Source organism: Cladophialophora immunda (assembly GCF_000835495.1).
Source record: "Cladophialophora immunda strain CBS 83496 unplaced genomic scaffold supercont1.6, whole genome shotgun sequence".
Classification (NCBI taxonomy): domain Eukaryota; kingdom Fungi; phylum Ascomycota; class Eurotiomycetes; order Chaetothyriales; family Herpotrichiellaceae; genus Cladophialophora; species Cladophialophora immunda.
The window spans coordinates 619059-642101 of NW_015622546.1; the positions used below are offsets into that span (position 1 = coordinate 619059).

The window sequence follows — 23043 nt, forward strand, 5'->3', positions numbered from 1 at the left end:
GATCTACTATTCGGGCAATGAGGCCATGCCCTCATATGCGGAAAAAGCCAAACCAGCGCCTCGCGGCCACATGGCGGCAGGCAGAGGCTTTGGAGGCTCCAAGTTGTACAAGACCCTCCGTGACGCTGCTGAAAAGGCAAAAGTCAGGTTCCTGCCCCATACAAAGGTGACTCGACTTGTTGTCGACCGTGACCATCATGTCGTCGGTGCCGAGGTGATGAGCCTCCCCCAGGCCCTCTGGAAACAACACGACAAATTGTTCAAGACGGTGCACCCGTGGGTGCCATTCAATGCTGGTCGGTGCAAGAAGGCCATTAAGAAGGCGACCGACTTGGAGGCCCGGGTGACCGAGCGGAAGCTAATTAGGGCCCGACACGGTGTTGTCCTATGCTCTGGCGGCTATAATCGTAACCTGCCGCTGGTCGAAAAATACCAACCCGTTCTGGCAAAGCACTACGAAAAGACGTTGCCGCTGGGCTCCATCAGCGATAATGGAGCCAGTATCGCTTTGGGAGCGTCAGTAGGGGGCGTATCGTCATTGCTGAGCCATATCAGTGTTGCAAGAACAATGGTACCTCCCAACGTCTATGCCAATGGAGTATTGGTCAATGCTCACGGCAAGCGGTTCATCAACGAAGGAGCATATGCGATGTTTATCGGTACGGAAATGCTCAATCAGCCAGACGGGAAGGGATATCTGATCCTCGAATCCCGGGACTTCTGGTACGGTGTGTACAAGTCTTTCTTCACTGGGGGCAATTTCCTGCTCTGGGGGGCGCCGGCACTCATCAACATCTTCTTCGGCGGTACTCGACGAGCTCGATCTATGGAGAAGCTTGCGAAAAAGATCAAAGTGCCTTCTCAGGCATTGAGAGAGCAGATTGAGGAGTACAATAACGCCTGCCTCTCAGGTCAGGCAGACAAACTGGGCAAAATGAAAGACATTTTCCGGCCGGTTGCCAAGGGACCCTTCTATGCCGTCAATGTATCTCTTGGGAACAGGTTCAACCCAGCGCAGTCAATTACCATGGGGGGCTTGGTCGTGGACGAGCCAACGGGAAATGTCAAGCGGGAAGATGGCACCACGGTGCCCGGCCTTTACGCCGCTGGGAGAGCAGCGATTGGGGTTTGTTCGGGCGGATTTGTGAGTGGAATGGCGTTGGCCGATGCCCTCTTCAGTGGTCGTCGAGCAGGCCGGACTGCTGCCACTCATCCGATCACAGCCTCGGTGTAGAATGCACCAGCAAACTTGGTGATAATTGTTGGATACCACTGTAAAGAAGTCGGAACTGGCCGTCTGGCCATTTTCCTTGCTAGGTCAACAATTCGATTTTCTCGTCAAATATCAGGCATCCATCAGGAGCTTGAAAACAGCTTTATACCGTTGATTCTCCTTCCTGGCGAGGCTGCCCTACTGCTTAGATCGGGGGAGTTCGCCCGCAACTGGATGCATTTATTGGTAAAGACTGAATTGCATTACTACACACACATGTAGATCGACTCGTTGGCGCTACAACTGCTTCCTCCAAGGAGCCGATTGAGGACATTCTCCCGACTCAAAGATATTATGCTCCAGAGATCTGATCTACATCCTGCAGAAACCCACCCTTTCCTACCAACGCGAGGGTCGTGTTTGTTACCAATTCAGGCTGCGATGACCTTGATTTCGCGCTCCTCAGTCTTGATTCCTTGCATCTTCCGAGCGACTCTGTCAGTCATGGCATCCTCGAGCATATTGTCCTTCACCAACAGCGCTGCGATCACAGCACAAAGCGCAAAAGCGATCGATGTGTAGTAGACCATCTGGAACGATTTGAAAAAAGCAGTGTGAGCAGCAACGGTGGCGCTTTGGATGACCTGAGGAGTGATGCCTGGGATTTTGGCGAGCGCTGATTGATCGCCAGCAGCAATGTCCTGGACCAGCTCAATGGCGGCGTTCTGAGTTAGGCCAGCCTTCATTGCGGCGGGAATGACGTATTTGGGCAAGTTGTGGGTGATTTGAGTGTTGAGAATTGTGACATATATCGCGTCTAGGACCATTGTCAGCCTTAGCATATCTGGGGAGGATTCTTAACCAAACGAACCCGATAGTGTGGAGAAGCATGTCCGGATGCTGAATAGGGCACCAATAGCAATGCCGAAGTCTTTGGTGTCAACCATGAGAGGTGCGCCACTGATCGTGATGATTTCCATGTATCCAATGCCGAAGCCGACAAGGATGCTGAAAACAGCGGCCATGGGAAGCGTCAAGCTTGCTGCGGCGCTGGCGCCCACAAACGCAGTGAAAAGAAGACAGGACAGGAGTAGCTGCCACTTGATGTATCTGAACAATTTCACCGTGAATCCAGCCATTCCCTGTCCAGCTAGCACGCCCGCCGTGATTGTGCACTATTCATGGTAAGAATGAAGAAAGAGAAAACAAAGCCGCGTTCTACTTACGCTGTACCACCCAGCCTGACTTGATGACCTGCCGAAAACATACCCCAGCTGCTGTGGGTAAAGGATGCACAAGGCGTAGAAAACCATGGAACCGAAACAAGAGCATGCGAGCAGGCAGTTAAAGTTGCGGCTCCTGAACAGGCGAAGTGGTAGCAAAGGCAGGGCTGGCTTTCCGAAAAATTCTGACGGCTGGTCAATACCTTCCTAGGCGGTTATTATCAGAATCCATGTCTTACCCCAAAGGACGAAAATGATCATGACAACCCCCCCGACCACGACAGATACAACGACCTTGTAAGAATCCCAAGCTACCAGTCGTCAGCTCTTGGTTTGCCGGTCTAGATGGACCATGCATACGATATCTCTGGCCGCCCCAGGAAATTCCGAAGAGGAACGGTACCACGCCACCGCAGAATAGGATCAAGCCAATATAATCAAGCGACTTGATGAACTGCCATTTGGTATGCCGGGTATGCAGTTGTTCAAATTTGGGAGGATGATAGCAGATGGCGAACAAGATGACTGCGGCAAAGGTTGTGCCGGCCAGGAGATAGTAGATTGATCGCCAGCCTTGGGAGGTGTGCGTGGCCAAGCTCAGTGCTAAGAAATCAATCAGCATCTCGCAGCCCGCACCAATAAATTCTGTCTTGGAAAGATATACATACCAATACCAGGTGCAATCGCGGAGAGAGGACCGAAGAAAAAAGCGACTGCGCCGAAGTACAGATAGCGATATTTGTTTGGCAGAAGCTCTCCCCCAATGGCGGCACAATGGGTTTGAGTGGCCGAACCAAATCCCATGAGGACGCCCTGTCCACATCAGTCAGCCCAAGAGATACGAGGCTTTATTGATGCACCAAAGACTTGCAGCCCCAATCAGCGTGTTGACCGTCTTTGCTCGACTGGCCACGATGTACCCAGCGAAAGCGATGGTGCCGAAGATGATCTGGTACCAACGACGGCCAAACAAGTCCGACAAACGACCGACGATGGTGAAGGATACCGTCTGGCAAACTGTCAAAGAGAGGATGATCCAGATGACATTCTGACTAGGGCCTGTGATTTCTGTCAAGATGCATGAAGCGGCTGAATACATGCAGTCCACATACCAAGATCCGCTTCAATGACAGTCAGAGAGAATGAAGGCATCACATATGCCCAAAACCCCGTGGCATAGCTTAGAACCATAGCCTGTTGCTTCGTCAGCATTGCGAGATCAAGTATACCTCAAAAACTTGATTGCACATACCAGCATCGACCCAACAAGGCGCCAATGGCGAAAGTAGTGGCGTCCCAGGGCCGCCGAGGACTCGACTTCTCTTGCTTCCTCTGCGATGGAGTCGGTGTCAGAGCCGGCCTCCCTGTGCTCGATTTGCACATCAGAACGTCCGACGTGGGAGGCATATTGAAAGCCCTCGTTCTTTTCCACCGCCTGATTGTTGGTCTGCATGGTTCGATCCGTCTGTGCATCCATCGCCCGGCATCAAAGTAAATCAACAAATCAGTCAAGACTTGCAAGAAGATCAAGATCTCTCTCTTCTAGCAGATACCCGACGCTGAGGTCACCCCGGCTTATAAAAAGCAGGTTGCTCCGCAAAACGCGACCCCTAAGGACCCCAGCCAAGTGATCGGGCGTCCGGATCTAGGAAACAAGGCTCCGCCGCACCGGATGACTCCCAACCTTATGGGAAGTGGTAAAGTCTTCTTTTCAGGACGAGTCTAACTCCTACAGCAGCTCTTGAGCCTCGATGGGTCATCTCATTTCCCCAAAGGGTCATGGGTCTATGCAATGTGGCTGTTATGCTCCGGGTCGCTTTCACTCACCCCCCCCTTCTCTTTTTTTCATCCCTTCCCTCTACCCTCGGTGTCCTTCAGAGACGGCCGGAAATGAAGGTTGCGCGCGACGACTGGCTTGACAAGCTCGAACCCACATCTGGGTTCGGTCACACAGGCATGCTAGACTGCAGACGAGCTTGACTAGCGAGCGCTACCCGCCTGGTCATACTTTTGTCTGAAATGTTTGAGCGAGAGAGAGAGACACACACACAAATGATCACGTATGTGTGTGGCGAGCAAAGAGGTCACTCAGCAAAACTTCGATCATCCCAACTTCCGACACTCTCTCTACGGAGGACTTGTCCGTTATTCGCAAAATGAAATGCACAGTCTCGTTTCCACTCAACCTACGCGGAATATCTGATACGAGATAGTGATCTTCCCTACCTCCTTCACGCCGATCTTTCCCTGCCCCACGAAAACGGTGTCGTTCACCCAGGCATACTCCTCACTCCTGCTGAAGATCCTCGGTATAGTGTAGTAGTACAGCTGACAGAAGTCCACCTCGCACTTTTCTTCCCCTGAAAAGGTCTTGAAGACGTCTGGGGTCACGTGCATCTTTCCGGTATAGGCGAACTCCATGTTCAGCGAGCCGTCGTCCGAGAGTGCACTGGACCGCGCGTCGATCGACACGATGTTCCCTTTGATTCTCATCCAGTCCGACGCTGTGACCACCTTAGCGATCTTTTGGCCGTCGGGGAGTTCGAGGGTGCCCTCCGTCACTAAACATCCGCGCGTGCGGAATTGGGTTAGTACAATGAATGACCACTTTGGCTTTGACAATTTCCACAATACTATAGAAGGAAAGGCCGGCCCCGGAGCTTCCGGAGGGAAGACGCAGCCGGAAGGATGGATGACATACCGTGAGCAACACAGAGATCCGAGTATTTTGTTTCAATGTGTGGAAATCCAGCGGGACCGGTCATATTGAGAGTGAAGACGTGAGTGAGTTCTGGAGAGGCCGCCATCTTTTGTCGTCGAAACCATAAAGTGGGGGAAGCCTTTGGGATGCTAGAACTAAGGAAGACCTCTACGTGTGTAATAATGGTGATACCTCGATTGTTGTTGCTTATAAACTCGATATTATTTCTTGGCTTGAAGTAGCTGGATATGACTATCTCTTTTGCATCCCGGACCCGGAGCAGCCTTTCTCTGATTCTAACAATGGAATGCTGCCGTCCTAGTGGTATCCATCTCGGCCGTCAGCGTCAGGCTTCGCGGCCCGTACCCCAGGGCTGCAATGCTACCAGACCTCAACCCTCTTCAGAGAGTATTCCGAATAGCTACTATAGAGCAGGCGAGTTAGGAAGTTTTCTGTGTGACCCGTGAATGATAAAAAATTCGTAAAATACGTCGTTCTCCTTCCTCCGTCTACCTCTGCAAAACAATGCCGTCCTCCCTAACTAGGTCTCTTTGTAGCATGAAGCCACGTGGCTCCTCTGGTCCTTTTTCCAGTGGACCTGAGGTACATCAGGGGCCTTGAAGCCCGGAGGAGCTTCCGCGACCATTGGCACCGCTTGGAGCAAAGCCACTGCAAAGGTCAGGTAGGCAGGAGCTGCAGGTTCGCCCTCGATCGTTGTGGCATCAGTCAGATACGAGGGTTTCAGACTCAGAACCGTGCGTGAAGATGGTCTCCCCTCTATGGTGACGATGTATACATTGTCTTTATCAAGCTTTGCCGGCTTCATCACTTGACCAAAGTAGTAGGTGATTTTAATGCTGATAAACGGTTTGTTTTCGTCGCTATAGCCGGTGGAAGTATATGAGATGAGGGCTGTCTGGCCTTTCTTTACGGTCATGACGGGCCGGACAACGTCTTCCGGTGCCTCGAGGCACTGCTTGGTCGCTTCGATTCGATCAATCTTGATCCCGAATTCCCTCCCAACATGATGGATCATTTGATAGTTGTAATGCTTCTGGTACCAGATGGCCGGACTGTTCTCATCGATCGTGTCCGCAATGGCTCCTCCGATGCCGATGACTTGCAGATTGCTCGCATTCGCTTGGTCCTGACAGTCGAAATATTCCTCCAGTTCGATGCGCTTAATGTCGTTGGACAGGCCAGATAGCAAAGTAACCACCCGTTGGGTCATCAGATCAGGATTGAGTCCAGTAGCATGAAACGTCGCCTTACCTCGTTTACATGCACTTTTGATTTCCTCTCCAAAAGCCGCATCCCGAGCGGGCAAGTAACTGTACGGATGGCTTGTCACGACGTTCTTGCCCGCCTCAAGCAGCCTCACAAAATTAGCAAGCGGGTCCAGGAAGGGGGCGTCCAGGGCTGTGTGGACGACCACGTCAGAATTGATCTTGAGGAACTCGTCCCAGTCGCCGGTAGATTTGACCCCAAGGGGTTCGATGCCCGCCAAAGTTCCAATATCTACACCCTTTTTTCTGTCGGAGAACACAAAGGCCCCAACGACCTGAAATTCTGGTAGGCGCGTGGCCTCGCGGATGACTATACAACCGGCATCACCAGGACCGAAGATGGCAATTTTATACGGTGTCGTTCGTGCGGCCATTGTTGGTGATGGAATTCGCAATTGTGCAAGACAAGTTTATGCATTACAACTTTTGTTGTCGGGGAAAGGGTTCAGGCCAGAAGGTTTTCAAATAGAATTATTGTCATCCTGCATTGATCCGGCGTTCGGAAGGAAGCAGTGCCTCAGAATGAGCCTTTCATCAGCTTACTTCTCAGGGCCAAGGCATGGAAGCAACCGGCATCCTTCAATCTACTTCAAGATTGCAGGAACATGAGACTTAGATCCGATTTTTGATTTGAGTTTGGTTCTATGTCCTTGGAATAAAGCTCAAGTTCATAACTTTGCAAGCCTAGGAGCGCTGAATTCATGCCGACTCCGCAGTAGGCGCGACTACTTCATCTTTCCATTTCAACAAAGAAGCCTTCTCCATGAGCTCCTTCTATATGTATTCCCCACCATATTCCGATGCAGAGACGCTGGATCTGGAATGAGGCTGGTTTCACGGCCATCACGTAACAAGTCACACGGCTTTGCCATTCTGTTTGCCTCTGCTTTTGTTCAGCCGACCCCCAGCACCGTCAAATTGCAGACCGACGAGCGTTAGTGAGATTGCAACTAAGATGAAAGTGACAACTCCCATCGGGTAGGAAATATGGTATCCCTCATCCACCGCTAGGGCAATCCAAACCGGCCAGGCCATTGCCCCATTTGCCAGAATATCCGCCGATGGGATGATCAAGATGATGGCAAGCTTCTTCCAACCTTTCAAAAATTCGGCCTTAATTAGGACGTTAATCAGAGACGCTGCCACAATGGGCATTGTCGAGTTCACCGCGGGGAACCACAAGGGCATTCCGAGTACTTTGAAGGGTTGAAATCCGAAGTACGACTGTAGTTCCCATTGATTGACAGGGTACTCCAGGACCAGATTCGAGACATAGGCAAATGCCCACAGCTTCCACACGCCGCGAGCCGTCATGGGTGTCTTTTGGCTCTGGAATTTGGTGAACCACCAGTATCCAAACCCGCCGTTGAATGTGCCATACGAAGCCAACATGAACCAAGGGATCGGTCGACCATCATGAGCGTGCAATATCAACTCGGTGCTTGCGAAATAGCAGCATCCGAGTGAGTTGATCAATGGGTCCAGCACCACGCACAGTGAGCCGCCAAGCATGAAGAGGATGCTTGTGGAATCGAATTGGAAGGCCAGTTGGTACAGTGCGAAGAGGATACAACCGACGTAAGGGATAAATGTGGATATGGTAAACATGACACTTTCATCGTATGGCATCTCCGTGACCGTCGGCGGCCGCTGAGATGTGAGTGGATCAAGCATCTTTGCGTATGCGTGGGTGATCGTTGCGGTTCAGCCCTGACCTCTGCCTAAGATGGTTTGAATGTGAGATGGCGCCTTGAGAAGGAAGAACAGAGAAAGGTAAAGGATAATGAACGAGAAGAGAAATAGATTTGGAAAAATTGGATGCCGGATAAAAGGGATTTTGTAGCCAATTCCCTTGGCCTTGTCATGAGGCCGGCACCATCTATTGGGAACCGAAGCCAATGGGCCCAAGACTCGGAAGAACGACATATCACTCATTCCGCAAGCGGCCTGCTTGATACTATCTTCCCACTGCTCATTCACTGCTCACTTACTTTACTATTCACGTGCTCCACCTGCTCACTTTTTTAAGATTCAGGGGAGTCGGATTGGAGCATCTATTCAGGGATCATTAGCAAGCCTCTTTTTCAGCAACCACCAAGAAAGGCCAGTCCCCACAACAGGCATTATTTACACGAAGAACAGACGTGACATAGCTTGGACGACTTTTTTCCCCCTCGGCATTAAGCGACTCTTTTGCCTCTTTCATTTGAAGTTGCGAAGTTACTTGTTTAGCACATACTGCCCACCCTCGACGACCGAATAGTTTTGGCCTGTGAGGATGACCATCTTGGCCGACTGGAAGAACTTCTGCTCATCCGGCACAATGACCTCCTGGTAGTATTTGTCTGATGAGATCTTGCCCCAGGTCTCCAGGGATGGGATTTCCAGCTGAACGATCCCGTCGTAGCCGAGGGGATTGTTGCGCTGATCGATGTGGAACTAGATAGGATTAACAACAATTAATTCTAACCCTGATCTATTGGCTGGATGGACATCAGAACGCAGCGTTTGTGTGTGTAGTTGTGTGTAGGTGTGTGAGTGAGTCGAATAATCATTCCCACATCATCGGCTCATCAACGACAGAAGCAAAAGACCTCATGTTCGTGCGACAACGCAATGATCAATGGTTGAGAGGACTCTGGAGAACCTCAATCTTTTGATGGATGGTAGTGATTCACGTACTTGCCGGTAACTTAGAACTCCCATGGACGACAGGAATTTTCCCACCAGGGGTCCGTGATTCTCTACCCAATGTTTCTGGAACTCCTCGACCGACAGATGTTCGCTCCGTGTGACGAACGCCAGCATAGTTACTGGGTGAGAGGGGTTGCGGGGGGAAACCCCGTCCGCCTGATTCGACGCCTCGGCCATGCCTAGCTTTTCTGCTTAGCTAGACCAGGGGATTGATATGATTGCTTATGGGTGGCAAGCGGGGGGAAACTGTCGGTGCTCCTTCCCTCGAAACTTGTTCTAAGGCCAAAAAAGATCCCAGAATCCGAGAGCTCCAATTTGAGTGAGGCTTTAGTGTCATGCCATGGTTTAATAGCCTCATGAAGGGGGTTGTATCCAGATACGATACCTCTACGGAGTACTTGTCACTTGTCATCTCTTCAGCCAATCGGGAATTGCGGCGGACCTGCTCCGGGGCGACTAAGCTATTTTGTACCAGTTCCTCTCCGGTCCCTCAGGCCCCCGCTCCAACCTTGCGGGGGATTTTGACCATCCCTATTGGGAGCGGAGGTCTGTTCACAATGAGAAACATTGAGTTTAGAGAACTCTTATGCTTTTGGAGCGTTGAGGTGTTTGAGTCACGTGGCCACTCTGTGATGAAGGCGATTGATAGAAGGGGGGAAATGTATTGCTTGAGCTACTTCTTTCGAGATTTGAACTATCTTTGATCTTGGCTTGCCAGCTGACAGGTCTATGCAGTACTATCCGTAGAATGACCCATAGCATCGACGGTCAACATGTCAATGAAGTGTTGTGTTGTGTTCAAAGGCCGTCATTTCTTCCAGAACTCCTTCTGGTACCACGCCTGACTGTAATTTCTCTCGTCATCGAGCCAGCCTTCCGCCTCCTTCCAGGAGTCCGTGACCAACTTCGCCCGCCTGTCGTCTCGGGGGACGCACTTGGATTTGTACGGCATCGGCCCTGCAACCAGACCGGTGGTCATGGCATCGTTTTCAATGACCTCGTCACCCACCCTCTCAATGTCGAAAGCCCACAGCATGCGCGCGATGACCATAAATAAGCTGCGGTCGGCCACCTGCATGCCGGGGCAGATCCGGCGACCAGAGCCGAATGTGAAATGGTCGCGCAGTGCCGGATCCGCCTGGGCGGCCGACTCTTGTGAAAGCATCGCGTCGTGAATGTATCGCGTTGGATCGAACTTGCGTGGGTTCGGGTAGCGGACGGGATCATTGTTGATACCCCATATCTGGAGACGAGTGTCTGGTTAGTAAGAATAACTTCTCAACCGGGGTTTGATGCCGCCCACATTTTGAACAACGGATGTTCCTTTGGGGATCTTATACCCCTTGTACTCGTCGTCCTTGGCTGCAGCGTGTGGAATTCCCAAGACGGCAGTTGGACACCCTAGACCGTGCCGAGAGTTGGTAGTCAGCGTCTTTTGTCTGCAACTTTCTTCCGGCTCAGGGACTCTTACACCTCAAGCTTTCCTTGACAATGGCCCTAACATACGGCAGCTGGTTTCGGTCCTCCCATTCCGGCATCCTGTCGGCACCGACCACCTGGTCCAGTTCCTGATGAGCCTGTTGCTGTACCTCCGGATACAAGATCATCGCTTTGACGAAGCCATGCAGTGTGTTGAACGTGGTATCCGAGGCTCCCGCCCATGCATGGCCGGCGTTGAACGCCATCTCCATCTCGTTAAGCCCATCCTTGTCCTGGTTGGTGAGCATGTCGCCAGCGAAGCAGGGGTTCAGCTTTCCTCGGTCAACCTTGGACTTGGCTTCACGTAGGAGGTCGAGCCAAAGATCTCGTTCCATTATGGTGAGCCGGGAGAGTTCCTTGTTCAGCTTGTTCAAAGAGTTGGGCGTGTTCTTCAGGACCGGCCGGAGCATAGGGAAGAACTCGGTAACTTGAGTCGCAATGCCCACCAAAGTGTAGGATTCGATCCATTCAAAAAGGCGTGTTACATAGTGATTGTCGGCCCGATTGACTCGCCAGCCGTAAGTGATGGTGGATCCGGTGCTAGTGGTGTAGCGCTTGAGGGCATCAAAAGAGTCGTACGGAGCGTTCAGTAAGTCCCAGAGCAACTGGTTTGATTCAAATCGCTTGGAATGCGTGAGTCCCGAGATGCCCGACATGAAGGGACGATAGAGCATACCTGATAGGGCAAGTATCGAGTCGCTGCCGTACTCGTTAGAGCCGTGTGATACATCTTTCGCTGACGACGCCACACATCATCGTTGCTATCAGGATCTGTTATCTGGCACGCTTTGACAGAAGGAAGAAGGTTGTAGGCTTACTCTCGATTCGATATCATTAGATTGTACCCAAATTTACGCAAGTAATTGTCCACGCGGTTCGAATAGATGCTGCTACGCTTGTCGTAGAGATCTTTGACCGTCGTGTACGAGCTGATAACAATTACATTCATACCCCCCAGTTTCAATCCCATGATAGGGCCATCTATTGGGTGTTAGTAGCTGTTCCGAGGAGATTAAGAAATCCCTACATTGCGCCGACAGCTTTGCCAGCCCTTCATGCAGCTTCTGTCTCGGCATTTGGAAGAGATTCCCAAATATGGGGATCGTCGGTGGCCCTGATGTATTGTCTCAGCATGTCTTCCAAAGCATCAAAGGGAGGAAGCACCTGGAGGGTAATCCTTGGGCCTCATGCCAAAGTTTCGAAACCTGATAATCAGGACTGCCAGAACGACGACCACAGCTACCACGACATACATGATGGTGGTGCTCACAAAGTCAAAGTATCTTTTCGAGTTACAAATGTGAGGGCAGCAATGGCGATGACCAGATTGTAGTTGTAGAGTCTCTTCAAACCTCTGGAGCCTGCCATTATCAAGTGCCCTACCAAGGATGTGGCTTTTGTCACCTATCTGCCATTCAGAGATCCCGGCCTTCCGAGATCGACAGGATGAACCACAGGAAATGCCTTACTCCAGAGAGTTGTGCATTGTCGCACGTAGAGGCGACTCCTGCGGTGTGACGTGGAGCAAATCCTGTCCGGAGCATTTGGGGCGCACGTCCGAGGATCTGGAGGAGGGTGGGATCAGCCTCGCTTTCCGGGTACCTGCTTTCTCCACCTCATTGGCGAAGAGGAGCGGAAATGGTGATGGTCACTTCCCCCAAACAATCCAACCTCGAAATTGGTCATATTGTATTCTTGTTATCCAGTCTTAGCCCCCAGTAGTTGTCTGTCTGATCCTCGTATTTGGCAATCGGTATATAGCCTCTTAGACCACTGACATATACCATTGAAAGAGTAGCTGGATAGGCATCTCATGCATTATGGTCCTGGGGGATTTCAGTCTCGACGGAAAAATTGCCGTGATAACGGGCGCTGGCTCAGGTAATCCCATTCTTGTTTGGGCAGCCCAAGAATGAGACTTCAGAAAATTTGACAGATCTGGATCTACAGGGATCAACCTCGAGTTCGCGAAACTCTGCCATAAAAGTGGCTGTCGAGTATTAGCAGCAGATATTCGATCCACACCGGAGCTGGAGGAATGGCTACAAGAGGTAAAAGGAGCAGAATGCAAAGTCGTGTATCAGGAAACAGACGTGGCACAATGGGATCAGCTGAAAGCGTTGGTCAAGACCTCAGAACAGGCATTTGGCGAGATTCCTGACTTGTAAATACTATGACGACTCATGTGAGATGTGGTGAGCTTGGGAATTGACTTGAGTCCGTTTCGCAGATTCGTTGCCGGTGCCGGAGTTTTCGAAGCGGTGAGTGGCCATTTCTCACCACATGATATGATGCTATAGTACCCAGATTGACATCAACAGAGAGGGCCGTCTAATTTCTGGGAGGACCTCGAAGACGACAGATACCGCTTGCTCGACGTCAACGTCGGCCACGCCATCCAATTCACCCGCATCGGAATCCGCGAGCTTCTTCGGCACCATAAGAAGGGGGTCATCCTGATCGTGGGCTCGCTGGCAGGATACACGCCTAATTTCACCGCCCCGCTATATGTGGCTTCTAAGCACGCCGTCACCGGTTTTACGCGGTCAATGGCAGACTTGGACGAGATTGCCGATATCAAAGTGGTCGCGTGTGCTCCGGGGTAAGAGGCACTGCTTTCTGGACCGAGCATGCAGACGGTCTGACTTACCATTGGATCATCCCCCACTGACACATTTCATGCAGTATGGTATATACGAGGATATGGACCGACGCGCCCCGGGCCATGAAGGAATATGGGATCACAAAGGAGGTCTGCGCTCAACCGTCCGAGATTGCCCTCGGAATGAAATCCTTGGTGGAATCAAACCAGTGGCCAGCGGGGACTGTCTTGGAGGTTGCAAAGGGACAACAATGGAGGAACGTTCCCGCTTTTAACGCGGAGCCGCCTGCCGGAGTTGGGGTCAAACCGGAGCAGAACGATGTAGAGAGACGCATACTGGCTCTGTTAGAGAAAGAAAAGGTCGGGTGAGGACGACGATAATGATGGCCATTACCACACTCCAGCTTCCCAAATTCTTCGCAGTACATCTGAGGCCATTCTAGGTTCATAAAATGCACAATTGACTCTGCGACAGGAACAAAGTAGATAGAAGTATGTTAACGGAGTTGTTAACGGAGTTGTTAACGGAGTTACCATGCACTTTATCTAGAACCAAGGTCCGCTCAATGCCCCTGGATGGGTACAGGTGGCGGGGGAACAGGTATTGAATCCAACCCTCGAGGACCGATGTTTGCTCTCTTCTTCAACTCCCGACCATCATAACCGGTTTGCAGTTTCTTGATCATATCTTCTGGGTCGAAGTCGACCCCGACTGGGTTCTCGCCAAACTCGGGAGACGCCATGAACACATTTGCATCTTCCACCTTGTCAAAATTGTCAACCTGTGTCTCGATCTGATTCCCATCTGGATCCTGATAGTAGATGCTGGTTGTCGGACCATGGTTGACACTCCATATGGGCAGGATCCCTTTGGACTTTCGCTGCCTATATGCCAGTAGCAAATCATCCAGGGTTGCAAAAGAAAAGGCAATATGTTCCAGGCCGGCCGAGGTCTTGATCTTGTCCGAGGTACCTGGCACGGCTCCAATCGCGATCCGATGGTGCTCCTCGTCGTAGGTGAGGAAGGAGATGAAGTCGTTTTCGTGCGTGGCTTCCGCGCCCAGAAAGGTCTTGTAGAAGTCTACCATCTCCCTGAACCGTGGCGTGCGTAAGACGACATGGGCCAGTTTCTGCGGAGGAATAACTTTTTGAAACGGGCTATCAAAGTCCACGGCCATCTTGAGCAACGTTGAAGGGTATTTGTCTGGACGTTCGTAGCAGAGACTGACGCTGATCACTTGATTCACTTTGTATATCGCACTTTTTGCTTGGACAACATGCGAAGGCTGGAAAAGGATACCTGAAGGCTGATTAATCGTGCGTATGTATGATGCATTCGTCAAATGAAGACTGCGGCTCTAACCGTGTTGGGTATTGGTCATTGCCGCCGGCCGCGTGTTACTCTTGTTCCGGCTTCCGTTGGGAGGTTGTCACGGAGTTGCAGCTTCCGAGCCAATCGAATCAGGAACAGAACTACTAGGCCTTTAGATATATTGAAATCCAACTTTATATATCGAGCCGGCCATATTTCTGACATTAGTCGCCATAGAATTCGACAATTAATACTATGCTTCTTGAGGCTGTCATTTCTGGCGCGTCTAAACATGTCGTGGCTCACAGAGGTGCGGACAACAAGCTCGACTTGTAGCTACTGCTGACACAACAGCAGGACGATTTCACGACAAATGCCGATTTGTTAAAGAAGCTGTCGTACCCACCAAGCAAGGTAGGTTTCGTCTTCCAAGCAGACGAGCGACATTGTCATTGAATCGATGCGTTCTTCAGGACCATGATCCGAAGCTTGCAAAGGTGGAAGATGAAATCCTCCAGCACTGGAAGGAGTTTTCACATTTCTGCAACCATGTAGCGGACAAAGACCCGGATGCGGGAAAACGGTTCTACGACCTGGACGAGGCCAACTATTTTGATCTGATGGGCGCGGTCGAACGGCCCGGCTTCCGCCCTCACTACGACCACATCACTCCGTACCTGGCCCGGGCGAACCTGCGCATCAAAGATCTGGAAATCATCGCCATCACGCCCGAATGCGGTTATGCCACTGCTCATCAGAACTATTACGGCACCGCGGCCGATGGTGAACCATTCAACTTGACATACCGAACGACATCGATCATGCGCAAGGTGGACGGAGTCTGGAAATATGTACATGAGCACTATTCATTTCCGGCTAACATGGCCACTGGGAAGGCAGACTTTACCAGCGGGCTGCAAGTCCAGGAGAATATCAGCTTGAAGGAGGGCTCAGCTACCCAGAAGACGTAATTATGGGGGAAATGAGGAATCGAAGAAACAGAGGAATAATTTCACGGACCAAGTTCCCGTGGCTCTCGCTGTATTCCTAGATTTCGTACTTGACATGCTTCCCTCATGTCAATCACATGCATGGTATACCCGGTAACTATAGGGCATACTGTACAAAACTGGATTTCTGGAATGACACTCGTCGATCAAACGGCGTCAGAGGCATTCTTGACAAACTTCCTTCATGCCGGCAAGACAGGACATTGGGACATTTCTCTGCAATTCGCCCCCTCCTGCTGGTTAGGCCCCTGCTTAAAGTGGCCATACACGTACACCGGTGAACGGGTCACAAAACCAACCGGGGTTTGTGCCAATTTATCCGGTTCTTTATGCAAGGGCATCGACCCATGGTGTCATATGCTCCGACGCCCTATGTTGCGGGAGGCGCTGAGTGAAAAGTCGCATGAGAACTCACAGTTAGACCTGCTGGACAAGACTCCCATTATTTACACTGCAGAGAACTCTAACAGGTACCTACCTTTGACAGTGACTTGTCTTATAGAGAGCTCGCTGGTCTGATTCTTCTTCCTCTTGTCTGTAAAAATGTCGGGCTTCGCAGCCTTACAACCCGCATTTACAGCGCAGGCAAGTTTTCCCCCTCCCCATCCAAAACCAACTCTCCTATCCAGTCAAAAGTCCCAAAAGTATTAAGTATTCGTGACCTCTCAGATTACATTCGATGCACCGGTGAACATTGGTATTCAACGAACCTTGGAATATATCAACCCGCAACGGTTGACCAGTGGTAATAGGAAAAATCAACAGCGGCAGCCAGCTATGTATCGCGGTAAATAGACCCAGAATCCTGCAGCCCAGTCTCTCACACCGAGAAGGGTAGCGATAAGAGAAGAGGAATCAAAGTTGATTCTGCTGACTGCTGACTGCTGAATATAGCTCATCAATGCGGGCACATTAAAGAGTGAACCAGGCTTTGAGCCTGCCGTGGACGCTCAAATTTTATTCGGCACCGACCACTTCAAAGTCACCGAGGATATGAAGTATGTGACAATCGACGTCAAGGCTGCTTTGAAGTAAGTATAGGATATCCAAATCGTGAATATCCAATTGTTAATTTGCGACGTGACAGAAATGAAGATGGCACAGTGCGTTCCCCTGTTCGTTCTTGTTCCAATTCAAATAACACGGAGTTACGTAGACCATCTCCTATGCCTACACAGGCCATATCGAAGTAACTCCTGCTTTCGGTCTGATCTTAGCTGGCAGCCCGGATGCGAAGACGACGGACTTTGGACACGTGTGTGAGTATCCTCCAAAATAGATCGTGTAGGATAAGAGGCCGTCTCGCTAACAGTGTGTCTCTCTCTAGTCACACATATCACATTCGAGGTAAGTTGTCCCTCAGACATAACATAATGCATGATGCCTCAGACTGACTTGATGCGGGAGACTGGTGCACCAAATTTCAAAAGTCTAGAGATCAGCCGCTTTGTTGGGGCGAGTCGGTTTCTTGTGAATAGCGGAGGAAAGGGACCCGTCATTGAGACGAAGATCAGTAAGATCGTCAAGGGATGAAGATGGAGGCGGAAACGGAAAGACAGATTGCGTGGACGAAAGGGAAGTCCTGTCCTTTGGTAGCTTCGCGCCTCAGATTCCCCGATCTGCATTTCAAATCGGTGACCTTGACACTCAGATACCGTCGATTTATCAATTACCTCTAGCTATAAAACTGAGTCGAACACCATCTTGTTCTGGATTTTCCCTATCTCAGAAATCTCCACCTCTACCACATCCCCATCTTGCAGCCATGCTGGTGGCTTCATGAACGCCGCCACTCCACTCGGCGTCCCTGTCATGACCACCGTGCCGGGTTCGATCGTCCTGCCACGCGTCAAATGCCGGACAATAGCAGGAATGTCGAAGATGAGATCGTCCGTCTTTGTGATCTGACGCTGCTGGCCATTTATTAAGGTCTTCATTGTGAGTGTGGTCGGATCGGGGATCTGTGCTGGCGACACCAAGATGGGTCCAATAGGCGAAAACTTGTCAAAGGCTTTGGCGTAGCCGTGCTGTCCGCCCGCCCGCACAGGGTCTTGCCAATACCGTGACGACACGTCGTTACCGACTGTGTAGCCGAGCAAGTAATCCGCGATGTCGTCCGACTCGGTCAGATTCTTAGCCTTTTGGCCGAAGATGATGGTCAGTTCGCCCTGCAACAAGCAAGAGAGTGTACATTAGCAAATGAACGATGATCATGGTGAAGAATGTGGCCGCTTGCCTCGTAGTCCATGAACTGGGCCTCTTTGGGGACGGGGATGTCTTCGTACGGATCGGCCAATGCGTCTTGTCACAAGAGACTATATTAAGCTGAATTCTGTACAACAACAGAAAACGGCTACTCACAAGACCCGACCCCTTTGACAAAAATCATGGGATAAGGTGGCAGGGGGATCTTGATGAGAGAGTTAGTGGGCTATTTCCATAATGCGGGCACCTGTTACCTTGGCCTCTTCCGCGTGTTGACGATAGTTCAGTCCAATACCGTAGACGATTGGTGTTGTCTCGATGGGCCTCAACACTTTGGCAATTGTTGCGGTCGTCTCAGTGAGCTCGAAGTCGCTCTCCCAGGGCAATCCGCCACTGTAAGTCGGGACAGAGAGCCCCGTTAAATCATCGGACCACTGATGACTTGCAGGAACTTCTCCATAATGAACAGTCCGACTCGAGTCTTCGAATCGGACGAGGCGCTTGAATTTGTGAGACGTCATGTCACCCAAGATGAGATGTGCGGAAGAAGGACAACACAGAAGGGTTCTGCGAAGAAGAAAAACGGCCTGATGTTCGTTGCGGTAAAACTCCATCATTCCATCACCGGATCCAATGGCGGTTAAGTACCGATGTACCTCAACTTCTCCCACTGCAGTCCTGGCCTCGGTTTCACCGGAAACTGGGAGCTTGACCAGATTCCGGGTCAACCGGGCCCCAACCCGATTCTCATTGCTGTAGAAACATGATAGATTTTTGACCCGGAGAAATCAACAAGGCAAGTTAAACAAGGCTGATTATCTGATTGGCGCTATAGATCACTTGGGAGCTCATTGATACATGGTTGGTGGAAGATAGACTACTGGAATCTCCAGCACATGGACGGGATCAATCAACAGGACTCAACAGAAAGATACAACAACGCATTCAGCAGCGGATCACCCTTATACAATGTAGTCTATGGTCCTCTTTCACTTCTGAAACTCGCCCATCTTGTCGAGTTGATACTCACTGTCTTGACTCTTGGCCTCTCCGACCAGTGTGAATTCTCTCGGTTGGTCCTTTCCCGGTTCAATTTCCATTTTCCCATTGATGTCGGCCTTCTGCTGAGCAATTGTTTCTCCGGCCGCATCATAATGGTACCCAGTTGCCACTTCTAGGACGTGAAACGCCGTGGACCGATGCGAAATGACATCGGCCCTCCAACTTACGTGACCGTCGGGTCGGACAAGTACCAGATTCCGCTCCCACAATGCACGGGCGTGGTCTTCGTTTCTCAAGGTAATGTGTTCAAAGGGGATTGCCATCGTCTTGGCGGCCTCGTGAAAGTACTCTGCATGTCCAGCCTTGTCGGTGTCCCCGGATATGAAGTGGACTAGCGTAAAGTACTTGCCCAACAGATCGAAGATGGCGGTCTTGCCGTCCTTGAGAAAGACATGCGGTGGCCGACTTCCTGGCCAGGTCGTGGGCACGTACTCGTGCGGCGTCCAATCGGGTTCTTTCGTCGTTGTGTCGGGGATCGTGATCGCAGACTTGTACCGGTATCCCATCTCAATGCCACGGTCCGTGTTCTCGCCATCGTTGGCCTGGTAATGCTGGTGAATTTTTTGCCGCAGCTGGCGCCCTTTGTCAGTGCTGGCATCGAGCTCGTTGGCGAAACCTTTCAAAATGTCGGGCACGGCGGCGTGCACAGCCATATGCACTCCTGACCGTTCCACGTTGGTCAGAGCGACCGGTCGACGCTCCTCTTCGTAGGACTGCAGAACTCCCTTACCTGCCCACCCTTGCATCACCCCCGCCAGCTTCCAGCCGATATCGTACGCATCTCCCAGGCCCATGTTCATGCCGTATCCGCCGGTGGGTATATTTTGATGAGCAGAGTCGCCCGCCAGATAGATCCATCCCTGGGGACTGGAATACTGGCGAGCAACTGCCACGCTGGGTCTGTAGGTCGAACGTACCATTACCTGATCGATCTGCACTTCATATGGCTGATACATCCCCCCTAGAACACGATAGACTGCCTCTTCCGTGCCAATTGCGGACTCGTCGGCGTCCATCGGTAAGAAAAGGTGCGTGGTGAAGGTGTCCTATTAGGATATGTCAGTCGCAGCTCTGGTGGAATCAGGGCAACCTGGTAGCTCGCCTTTTCGTCCTGAGAGATCGTAGCTCCACCCATGACGTGCTCTCCAGCCATGAACAGATGCCAGAACCGACCTTGCTTGTGAAGCCTTGTGAGGTCATGGGACTTGAAGTGTACCAGCAGCACAAACCCTGGCCTGGTGTTCAAGAAGTCCCGTTAGCGTCAACAATGCCTTCCACTTCAGGTATTTGCTTACACCGGACCACCATCAAGTGGTATATTCAAGTTTCGCCGTACTCGACTGGAAGCTCCATCGCATCCGACGGCGTACCTGGATCTGAATCTCACTGTTTTGGAGCGGCTGAGGTCAGTCACCGTCGCTTCGACGCCTTGTTCTGTCTCATGGACGGTCTCGAGCTTCCAACCAAAGCGCAAGTCGATCAAATCGTTAGTTTCCGATAGTTGTTTCAGCCATGCCTCGAATATCTCTTGCGAGATCCGTTGCCACGGTTCTAGAGGCATCGTGCCGTCATTCCTTCCGGCAATCATCTGCCGGTATTCGTCGACACTGGGATGATTCCACTGTGTGATGGCAGAATCTTGACTCAGCCCACTGGATATGAGTACGGTGTAGGGGATGTGGGAAGGGACACCTTCAGACTTCTCAGCAGCCAACACAAATTGGTTCGTTTCTAATTACCTCGCTCCCGAAGGCCTTCAGCAAGACCCAGCTTTCGGAAGAATTCCATTGAACGAACGTTGGTGAGGTCCATCTTGGGCCATCTTTCAAACTCGTCAGCGCGAGAGTCTGCCAACAGAAACGCTGTCCACGCGGAACCCTTACCAAGTGGTCGTGAAGTTGCGTTCGAGCACAACAGATTTGATCCCATAGAAAGCCAGGACGGTTGCCGTCATCATTCCTACTGGACCGCCTCCAATGATCAACACAGTGTCATCAGCGAGCACCTCTTCCAGTCCTTGTTCTCTGACAGGACTTGTGCTGGATGCTCCATCTGATCCCCCTGCTCCAGGGTTTGTTGCGACTTCCTTTTCCATCTTGTTCGCAATTTCCCCGAGTAGGATCTTATTGCTTCCTGCCTCCTTGAGCTCCTTGGTACTTCGCTTTTGACAATCACCAAAACCCTCTTCTAATTGTCTTCCACAAGACCAGCTATACCGACAGTACCCAGATGTTGAAAGAAGCTTCGATAGGAGACGTGACGAGACAGCTGCTGTACAAGTCTCAATTCTCAGCCATGACAGAATATACCGGTATACACATCAAAAACATAGGAAAGGTATGGAAAATGCTAACCGGGTGGTCGGCAGAATTCCATCCGAGCAATGACCGCCTCTTATCCGTATGACCGGGACCAGCGTTAGGGGGAGCAAGAAAGCTTGATGGGGGGGCCTGGACGGATTTCATATACCATCTTTTGAGATACTCAACTCGTTTAAGCTCAAACTCAACCTAAGGCGTCCATTCTCTATTTTTTGCCCTTCTCATTGACAGTGGTCAACTCAGCATCTTCGTAGTTTACCCTCGCATTACAGCACTTCTTTGAACATATTTAGGAATCAAAGTATGGCTTCTGCCGGCCCTTTCCACATTAGATGGCCAGATACCAAAGAGCCTCCTCCAGCAGCCGTCCAAAAATGGGTCGACGATTTCTACCACCTGGCCGATAACCAAGACGTAGATGCCGGAGAGCGGCTGGCCATGTTATTTACCCCGGATGCCACTATGTACGGACTGGCTAGTCCTCTGAAAGGACGAGAAGGTGTGTATATATACCTTCTAATTGGTCGCCGATGACAGAAATCATGCCCTTCCCCCCTTCGAGGAGAGATGGCTAATGCTCGAATCTTTCCGCAGCCATTGCCGCTAGTCGTGCCGGGGCCTGGATCACACAGAAAGATCGCCGACATGAACCGCTACACATCTACACCATCAAGGCCGACTACAGCGAAATCATAGTCTTGGGGCAACTCAAGTCATGGTTCAAGAATGGGGAGATCGTCGATGTCGAGTTCGTTGGGGGGATTACATTCAGCGGCGACACATCCAAAGATCCGCTGTGCTCCCTCTATCGCGTCTGGGGAGTGAGTGAAATTGCCAATGGACAATATCGTGTCAAACTAACTGTATTCAGGACAGTGCACCCTGGGTGAAGGCATTCAGCAAGGAGTAGAATACAGTATATGCCGGTAAAATAAAATTGTTTCGCACGGTCTAAGGGCTGGCTTGTTAAACTCGAAGGCATTGTTCCAACCCTGACCTAAAGTCAAATCATCTACAACAGAGCTCCCTTCTCCTTTTCGGTCGTCTGTAAGATTGACCCTGTAACGCGTTGAATTGCATCCGCTGGCGTGGCAGAGCCCTCGGCCGTCTCCCCTTCAGCTTCGCCCGGCGGGGCAATATGCCATTCAGGAATGACCCGCGTACCGAGCATCGAGACTTCCATAATTGTTCCTCCAGGATACTTGGCGGATTTTACCGTATCAAACAGTACCTTGGCCACTTCATCTGCGGTGATGCTGATCTGGTCGGTAATACCGAACCGCCCTCCGGATCCTGAGGTCCCGGTGGTCCAAATCGGAGTTGACACAATTCTGGACAGATCAGTAACCGGGACCCGGTAAAGAAAAAAGATAATGGGCATCAGGCGAACGAAGACTTACCCAGGACATATCGCCACCACTTTAACACCCTGTAGCCCTTCAGCTTCCCCTAAGCTACGTGTGAATCCGACCACTGCATGCTTTGTAGCGACGTAGATGGGAGCCGGATACTGTTTGCTGTAGCCCGCCATGGACCCCACAATGGCGACCACACCACGCTTCGACTTACCCAAGAGTGCGCGCATAGCAAGCCGAGTCAGCTTAATCTGCAGGTCGACATCGTCAACAGGGATCAAAATAACACATTCACACAACTCACCGGGTGATTCACGTTGATGTCGACGGCCTTGTAGCCATCTGCGTCCAACCCCTCCGGATCGTCCCAGAAATTGGAGTACGGCTGTTCTCTCAGTTGTGAGTAATCCAGCGCAAAAGGTTAGAGGAAATACGGATAGGACAACTTATATATTCTACGGTTACTCCGTTGGAACGATTGGCGACTTACAGGTTCAAACACTCCTGCTGATGCAATATAAACGTCTGGGACATCCCCAAAATGCTTCACGCTGGCATCGATCATTTGCTGCAGGTCTTT

At 51.1% G+C, this 23043-nt stretch overlaps 2 protein-coding genes across 2 annotated transcripts; both read right to left on the reverse strand.

The window, feature by feature from the left end:
* Window positions 1–8643: 8643 nt before the first annotated feature.
* Window positions 8644–9294, reverse strand: PV07_09852 (uncharacterized protein; the record flags this gene model as incomplete). The annotated part of the gene is made up of 2 exons (XM_016397145.1): window positions 8644–8862; window positions 9106–9294. 2 exons carry the CDS (start codon window positions 9292–9294, stop codon window positions 8644–8646), a joined length of 408 nt encoding a protein of 135 aa, XP_016244336.1.
* Window positions 9295–20666: 11372 nt separating this feature from the next.
* Window positions 20667–20882, reverse strand: PV07_09853 (uncharacterized protein; the record flags this gene model as incomplete). Its single annotated transcript, XM_016397146.1, has 1 exon — window positions 20667–20882. The coding sequence occupies one exon, from the start codon at window positions 20880–20882 to the stop codon at window positions 20667–20669; it is 216 nt and encodes a 71-aa protein (XP_016244337.1).
* Window positions 20883–23043: the final 2161 nt, after the last annotated feature.